This window comes from Eptesicus fuscus, chromosome 13, assembly GCF_027574615.1.
Source record: "Eptesicus fuscus isolate TK198812 chromosome 13, DD_ASM_mEF_20220401, whole genome shotgun sequence".
Classification (NCBI taxonomy): Eukaryota; Metazoa; Chordata; class Mammalia; order Chiroptera; family Vespertilionidae; genus Eptesicus; species Eptesicus fuscus.
The window spans coordinates 79,579,130-79,587,317 of record NC_072485.1 but is presented as its reverse complement, the minus strand read 5'-3'; the positions used below and the strand labels follow the sequence as shown (position 1 = coordinate 79,587,317).

Below are 8,188 nucleotides of genomic sequence, written 5' to 3'. Positions count from 1 at the left end.
CCAAGGAAGCAAGTGGGGTGGTTGGAGTTGGCGAGAGGCCCGGAGCGCAATGCCACTCCCTTCAGCGGCCATTTACCCGGCTGCTCTGAGCACCGGGCTCAGCTGGGAAATGATCAGACGTGCGACCCCTGCCTCGAGGAGCTCCCAGTTTAATGGGGCAGCTGAGAAGTCAACCAGCCACCAGGACAAAGGTAGGGCTGTGGTCAAGGGGGGCAGGGGACCTGCAGACCCCAAAGTCAGCCTGGGGGAGCCGAGGAGGGACCAGGAGACAGAGCTCAGCCCGGGTCTGGGAGCGGCCCAGGCAGAGGGATGATGGAGTCACCCCTTGGCGATGCCGTGTGGGCCGGGAGGGACTAAGCCTTCCAGGCTGGGGGTGATGAGGGCACAGCTTGGTCTGGGGCAGGGCTAGGCTGCTGAGGGAGGAAAGCTGGTGGAGGGAGGTGCCCCATCAGGAGGGGGTGGAGTTTGGGCTGTTCCCTGGAGGGGATGGGAGTCACTGAAGGATGTGGACAGCCTGGAGATGTAAGGGATTTGGGGAGTCAGCGGGGAGAGGTTGGAAAGGAGATGGGGTGGGAGGCGGCTGAGGCGCCGCCCTGGCGTCCCGGGGAGAGTTAGCAGGCGGCGGGGGGATGGGGGGGGGTGGGGGGGGAGGGGGAGCCTAAGAGCTCTTGGAGGGGAGAGTCACAGGTGGGCCGGGCCCAGCACCACTGCTCAGTTGTCTAGGAAGGAATTGGGGCCGGGGGCGGGGCCTGCTCCTCACCACCTCCCCAGCCCCCTCTGCACCTTCCAGGCCCGGAGGTGCCTCCACAGGAAGGCTGAGACTCTCGCATTGAAATCTCAACCTGGTGCTTCAACTCGGCCTCCAGCCTGGGCAGGTGGGTGGCGCTCCGTCCCACCGGGAGCTGCGGGCAGCGCCTGCGCAGCCTCATCCCCACGCGCGGAGGAGGTACTCATAGCTGAGGAAGGTGACGGCGTTGACGGGAAAGGCGCGGGCGCTGTTGATGGTCAGCCCCCGGAAGAAGACCCCCAGGCCTTCCTGCCGGGCGCTGCTCACCATGCAGTCCAGCAGCCCCTGGTACTCCCGCTGCTCCAGCCCGGCCATCTGCATCCGGGACTTGATCACGTCCAAGGGGGTGGCTGTCACCCAGGAGGCGATGCCTGCGAAGCCCCCTGCCACCAGCACTGTGGTTGAGCCTGGGGTCGAGGGAGGGGGGGGCAGGGTCAAACCGAGAAACACCCTCCCCTGCCCTCCTCGCTGGACCAGCTCCCCACCTCACTTACTGGGGTTCTGGCCATCTGGTGTGGATTGGCGACAGAGCCATTCGTAGGTGACGAAGTAGATTCCCAGTGTGGGGGTGTCCCTAAGCGTCAGAGCCCAGGCTCCCCGGAACAGCCCCCGCGGCCCCTCCTCCTGGAAGATGGAGGCCGCACAGTGCACGGGCCCCCGGTACCGGGGTGGGCGGCTCCCCTGCCGTGCCCTTGGCTCTGTCTGGTTTTGTAGCCGAACTTTGATGAGGTCAAAAGGGGCCAAGCAGTAGGCCTGTAGGGAAAGAAGTGTGAAGGCCTGGGCGGGGCCGGCTTGTGCTAAGGAGGAAGAGGAAGGCAGAAAGGGCATCTTCCTACAGCACCTCAGCTTCTCACACTCCAAGCCGGGGGTGGGCCAGGGAATCCTCCCCAAACCCAGCACTGAGCAGTGACTGGGTCTGAAGAAGGGGTGCAGTCCGCGCCCACGCACCAGGGTAAGTAGGTCACCGCGTTAGTGTTGGGGTCTCAGCTTCAGAGAGCCTCCCTCCCCCACCTCCTGTGGACACCTCTCAGGGGGGCAGGCGCTGGGCCCCTCCTGTCACCCAGCTACTGGTGCCCAACAGAACGGGGTGGCTGTGAGATCTGCAGGTCCTAGAGCGCTTACCGCTGGCTCAGGCACCCGGGACTCAGATTCGGGGTGGTATTGGCACCTAGGGCGGCGCTGGGAGGGCATGGAGGGTGGTTGGGGGAGGGGCTGGGGTATGAGTCAGGGAGTCAACCAGGTCGAGATCAGCTGGGAGAGAACTGAGGTCACAGCGGAGGTTAGCGCAGCATTTGGGGGCTCCATAAGATGTGGGGGGGGCGGTGTTGTGGAAGGTGTGAGAGCTCAGTCTCTCAGCCTGGAGATGGCTGGTGGCAGAGGAGACTGGTGTAGGCTCTGGCAGTGACCTTTAGAGGGTGGAGGCCAAGTTGGCCGGCTTCCTCCCCTGAGAGAGGGCAGTGGGCTGGGGATCCTCCCTGTGAGCGGGGCCCTGATGCCACCCTCCCCCCACCCCGAGTTACTGGCAGTGCCAGCTGAGCGCCTCTGCAGGGGGCAGGCTCCGGAGCTGAGGAGATGGCTGGGCCGAAGGTAGGGTGGCAGGTAGGGGCCACCCTCCCCAACCCATGTCGCCGACGGGGACAGCGGAGACATCAGGCTCTGCTGCCCTGGGTGACGGGGTCAGCCTTCGCCAGCCCAGAGCAACTCTTGTGCCCAGCAGAGGTTGGCAGTCTGCCCTGTGCTAACCAGCCTCCTGCCCACCCTCCCGCCCACCTCCACACAAGACACACTTTCTGCTCCAAGACGGAAGTCAGAGGCCCCACAGCAAGCCGGCTCCAGTCGGCCCCTGGATCCAGTCCCCATCACGACCCACAGTCCCCAGGGCTGTTCTCTGTTCTACTTCCAAAGAGCTGGGGGAGGCTGGCTCAGGAGCTGGGCCTGGAGCCTCAGTTTCCTTCCTAGTTTCTGGGGGTGCCAGGTCTCAGGACGTGGGAATATGCAGGCATGCGCCCTGCAAAGAAGGGGCAGGAGAAAAGCAGGCCCTTCTGAGGTCTCATGAATATTAATCACCTCAGGGAGCCAGCTGACTGTTCTTTTACTTGCTCTCTGCGGTGAGTCTGTCAGGAACCTCAGGGCAGAGGCCAACTGGAGGGTGACCTGAGGCGCCTGGCGGGGTGTGGGGCGGAGGCAGGCACACATCCCTCTGCCTCTGTGCGCAGAAGCCCCATTCAGCTGGGGTTCCCCTGGGTGCCTGGAGGCCCCTCTTCCCTCCACCCGACCTCAAAGGCCCAGGTACTTAAGTGCTGAGAACAAAGACCAAAAACAAATGGTTGGGGTTCCTTAATGGTTAATACCTGGGACCCCTCCCAGAGCCTGTGGGGCGAGGCTGAGGCTCCCAACCACCCAGGCTGCAGGCACGGGCTCAGCAGGGCAGGGCTGGGAGAGCCAGGACCACATCAGGATGGGGCTCACCGTGGAGGGCTCCCCACAGCCCTGAGGCTGGCAGACCCCGCAGGCGGGCAAGCCCTGTCCACCTCCGAGCGGGGCATCGGCTACTCTATGGTGTCCTCTCGGCACCATCTCCCTCCCTCCCCACTGAGCTCTCTCTGCTGCTGGCCCCGCTGTTCTCCCCCCTCCAGGCCTGCGGGGGGCGGGGGAGGAAGTGGGGGAAGGCCGCTCAGCCAGGCCGGGCGGTTGGGAGCAGCAGGCGCTGCCCGCGTCCCCTCAGCCTCTCACATTCCGAGGGGGACAGCCATGGTCTGCAGCTGTGGGTCACCAGATGGGGCTGGGAGGGGAAAGACCGAACTGGCCACCTCTGCCCCCGCGTGTGCGTGTGCGTGTGCACGTGCCCCCTGCCGCCCTGACCTGGAGGAAGCCCCCGGTGCAGCCGGCTATGAAGACGTGCGTGTAGCTGGGCGGCTGGAGGCGCCGCTCGTGGTGGGAGGTGGCCGTGAGCACCAGCAGGGCGTTGCTGTAGACCCCGAACAGGACCGAGTTGACCACGGCTATGCTGGCGATGGGGAAGCTCATCCCCTTGAAGAAGCCCAGGATCTGCAGGGGGAGGACGCACGTGGGTGGGTGGGGGGCCTGGGCCTCCCCTTTGCCCTTCCCAGCCCCGGCCCGGCCCCCTCCGGCTGGAAACCACACTGAGCCCGCGGAGGCTCTAAGCTACCGCCCAGCCCCAGACTCGGGTCTGCTCCCTCCCAAGGGCAGAGCCCTGCTGGGAGGAGGAAGCTGGTACTGACGCTCAGCTGCCTCCCACCCCGAAGCCCCACAGAAGCAGGCCACCCACCGACTCGTGGCGGTAGGTCTTGACCATACAGTCGATGATGCCTCGGTATGTGCTCTGGGTCTGCAGCCGCACCTGGACGGAAGGACGGACAGAGCAGGCGGGCGGCGGGCCTGGCAGCCCAGCTCAGGCCTCTGCCCCTGGGGGCAGGACGCCGCGGGGCAGCAGAGGCAGGAAGGAGCCTGTCAGCCGGGCCCTGCCCTCGGGGCGTCCTGCCCTTTGGTTCAGGTGACATCTTTCCTTCCTCGGGCGCCTCCCCACACTCACCTTCACGGTGTCGAAGGGGTGTCCCAGCACCAAGCCCAGCGCTCCTGTGGCGACAAGAAGGTGCGATCAGTGAGGCCCAAGCGCCAGGCCGAGGGAGCAAGTCTGCGCTGAGCGGGAAGAGGGGTTCAGGCAGGAGAGAGGGCAGGGCCTTCCACGGGCTCCACAGACACCCCGCTGGCCCCGTGGGCCCTCCGCACCGGGCGCTGGGCTGGGAAAGGACGGGACCAGGGACAACAGGAGGGAGCCCCAACCTCGCCTGAGGGCACACTTGCAGAAGGGAGAAGCCAACCACAGACATGGGGTCCTCCCTGGGCGCCCACACTCCAGTGTGTGCTGGCTTCTCTAGCCATGACTCTGGAGGGGTCTCCATCGCTCCTGCCTCCCTCCTTTCCTTCCTTCCTCCCTTCCTTCCTTCCTTCCTTCCTTCCTTCCTTCCTTCCTTCCTTCATCCATCAACTCACAACCGCTGTCCAGTCTGGGGCCTTGGTCCAGTCCAGGCCCTGCCCCACTGGCGCTCTGCCCTGTCCGCCTGCAGTGCAGAGCCGGTGTCCTTAGGGGAGTCTCGCTGGCCCCAGGGGCAGAGGGTCCAGCCCCCGGCCACCTCCCCGCCTCCTGGTCTTGCTCTCTGCAGCAGAGCTGGTCCTGGAGCCTTGGGAGAGGTCGCATCCTCGGAGGCAGGCTCAGAAAGTCCCTCTATTTCTCCTAAGAGAAGTGTCCCCAGAAGCTGAGCTGGGCCTGTAGCACAGCAGGCTCAGGGTCCAGGCCTCAGTTCATTGCCAGGTAGGGCACAGGCCGAAAGGGGAACACGGGACAGCAGGTGAGGTCAAAGGTGAACTTTCTGAGCCCCACACTCGGAGAGTGGGGTTCGAGGTGCAGGTGCTGTGGGTGTCTCAGGGAGACGCTCACCTTGGCTCCCCCTCTTGGCAGGTGTCAGGCAGCATGGCCTTGGGACAGCACCTGCCACCTGGGCCTCCCTGTCCTCTTCCCTCGGACCACTCCCAGCAGGCTCTGGGACCGCTGGCCCCGGACCCCCCGGGGAACCAGGACTTTGGCCTCAGCTGCTCCTGTCACCTACCTTCCCCAGGAAGTGACCCACCATTGGGGGGACGTGACAGAAGGAAGATATCTCACCGGAGATCCAGCCGGCCACAAACTCCTCCACAGGCATTGTCCAGCCAGGGGCCGGTGGCTCCCGCAGAGCAGACGTGGTGAAAGTGTAACTACCCTCTCCCTCCCCGAACCCGACTGATAACCTCCCACTAATGTTTAACCCAGCCCTGGGCACCCGGAGAGGGGAGCAAGCCAGCTGGGGTGGCCCTGGCGGCCTGGGAGGTGTGCAGTGTGAAATCTCAGGGGCCCGATGATGGCCCACGCTGACCTGCCAGCCAACGACGGCCTTGAAGTGTGACCAGGACGGGCCCCTCCGGGCTGCCTCGGCCAGCAGTGGTTTAATGAGTCTACTGGGGACAGGGTCCTGCCTGGCCCACACTCCCATTGGTCCCCCACAGCACAGACAGCAGGCCGCCGGCTGAGGAGAGCGAGCACGGCCACCAGGGGCAGGCCTGGGCCCGGGTCCGCCTGGGCCTTGAAGAAACAAGGAGCCGGCAGGGTGGGAATCGCCCCCTGGAGTGACTCACCGGGGCCTGGGGCCTGGAGCCAGGCCTCCGCCCAGGGTTGTTTACCACCCGCTGAGTCACCCACAGCCTCCCGCTCCTCTTCCTGAGCCTCACGGGGGTGGGGGACTGAGTGCGTGAAGGGTGGAGCTCCTCTCTGCTTTGGAGTGTGAGGCTTTGCCTGCCACTTCTCCTTGAACAACTGCAGCCCAAACTGACAGGGCAGGGACCCGAATCCCTCTCCTGCAGGATGAGGGAGCAGAGGGGATGGAGAGGAGGGGGCTCTTCTTTTTTTATCTTCTTTTTAAAAAAAAAAATATATTTGTATTGATTTCAGAGAAGAAGGGAGAGGGAGAGAGAGAGAGAAACACCCATGGTGAGAGAGAATCATTGATTGGCTGCCTCCTGCACATCACGCCCAGGCATGTACCCTGAGGGGGATCGAACTGTGACCTCCTGGTACATAGCTCGATGCTCAACCACTGAGCCACACTGGCCGGGCTAATGTTAGTTATCTTGAAGGCTTAGACAATGTGTGGCACGAAGTAGACACTCAATAAATATTCATGAAAGAACGAATGAGTGGACGAGTCAGGGGCAGCATCAGTGGACAGCCCTGCACCAGCCCTCAGTCCCAGTTCTCTCCCCCCATCTCCAAAGGGCCGCCAAGAATGTGAAGGCCCAACAAGACCCCTCCTGCCCCCCCAGATCTGGTTGCAGCTCTTAGTTTCCCATCAGATGTCCAAGGACCAGTCCTGCTCGCCCTTCTCTCCCTCTGCCAAAGCTGATCCCATCCACCCACTACTTTCTCGTTTGGGGATAGGTTCTAGGAAGCAGGGTTTCATCTCTGACATCCTCCCCCTGGAGCTGCCCGGGGCTCCTTGGGCCGCCCCAAGATCTTCCCGAGCACTGGCCTCTCGCTGGGCTGGGCGGCCATGCTCCTTCTGCTGGTTCTCTCTTGAGTGACGGTGGAAAACCCCTTCTGTGGGCCGCAGAGTGCTTAACGCTTGCAAAAGTAGGGGACCAGCCCGCTGATGGCTGAGTCTAAGGCCTTGGCTCTAAAGGTCAGCGCTCCCCAGCGCCTTGCAGGACTGCCTCCCTGACTAGGTCTTCTCCAGGCCTGCAAGTCCCACCAGGTCAACCGCCTGCCTGGCAGAGCAGAGCTCTGATCTCGTCACTGCCAAACCCACCACACTCCCCCACCCTGGTATCCCCCCCACCCCATAGGGTGCCACCCACTTCCCAGCCTCACCTGCTGCGCTTTGATTGCCCAGCGCTTCCCTGGTGTCCTAACCTTCCCCTGCAGCTCCCACTCCCCGAAATGCCTTCAGGATCTCTGCTCCTCCTTCCTGGGCCTGGGTTTCAGCTTCCTCACCACCACTACTTAACCTTCCTGATTCTGTGTTATCATCATAAAATGGAGATACATATTCAGTGTGTTATAAGGATGAAAGCACTTAGGCTGGGTCTGGCATGGTGTCTATGCTCCACCGATGGCAGCTACTCTTACTCTGATTTCCACTCCCGGGGCCACGAGGAAGCACGGAGGGGGCCTCCCGCACAGGAGATGCTCAGGAATGAGGCGCGTTCCCTTCCTGCTTGCGGCATTTTACATTTTTTAAGGCAATCTTGTCATCTTACGTAGTTTAAAATGTGTTTCAAATTTCACATTGATGCTTCTCCCTCCCCCCTCTCTCCAAAATCAATAAAAAATATATTTTAAAAAATTTTAACACTTTAAAAAATAAATAAACCATAAGCTTCCAAGTCTCACCCAGGCCTCCCGCCCCTGCCCCAGCCCGGGCCCCGCACGCAGTGAGCACTCAGCTGCACTGAACTGTTGCTCCACTTTGCTCCAACAGGTGTAGGGAGGCCCCCGAGCCAGTGTCCTGGTCTGAGGGTCAGAGCTGAGGACCAGGACGGAGATGCCTGTTGCCACTGCGTCCTCTTCTCCAGCTCACATCTGAGCTGCCTGAGTCCTCGGGTCATTCTGGTGAGGAGGACATTGTAATGGGCTCCATTGTGGGGCAGTGTGGGTCCTGAGAGCAGGCCAAGAGCTGTTTCAAACACGAGGAAATGAGGTCCGAGCTAGGAGCTGGGGCTACCTTCTGATGCCAGGGAAGCAGGGCCTGGTGACCCAGTCCTCCCCCGCCCTCCCGCAAACCCCTCTTGGTTCTGCTGATCACCAAGTTCACTGCGGTCACTTGGAACAACCTCTTGTTCCTCTAGTTCCGG

General features: G+C 62.8%; 1 protein-coding gene across 1 annotated transcript; it reads right to left on the bottom strand.

The window, feature by feature from the left end:
• Positions 1–715: 715 nt before the first annotated feature.
• On the bottom strand, positions 716–5,548 carry SLC25A45 (solute carrier family 25 member 45). The gene is made up of 6 exons (XM_008161440.3): positions 5,472–5,548; positions 4,341–4,384; positions 4,077–4,148; positions 3,650–3,835; positions 1,282–1,540; positions 716–1,194 (listed from the first exon to the last, which is right to left on the bottom strand). The coding sequence occupies exons 1-6, from the start codon at positions 5,506–5,508 to the stop codon at positions 926–928; spliced, it is 867 nt and encodes a 288-aa protein (XP_008159662.2). The 5' UTR covers positions 5,509–5,548; the 3' UTR covers positions 716–925.
• Between the last annotated feature and the right edge of the window lie 2,640 nt (positions 5,549–8,188).

What these genes read in the sequence shown, in the direction of transcription:
- SLC25A45 (XM_008161440.3), bottom strand. Translation starts at nt 5,508, where the DNA reads ATGCCTGTGGAGGAGTTTGTGGCCGGCTGGATCTCCG. An exon ending in TGTGGCCGGCTGGATCTCCG is followed by an intron (nt 4,385 to 5,471) that starts GTGAGATATCTT and finishes TTGTCGCCACAG; the next exon opens with GAGCGCTGGGCTTGGTGCTG. An exon ending in GCACCGGGGGCTTCCTCCAG is followed by an intron (nt 1,541 to 3,649) that starts GTCAGGGCGGCA and finishes CTTTCCCTACAG; the next exon opens with GCCTACTGCTTGGCCCCTTT.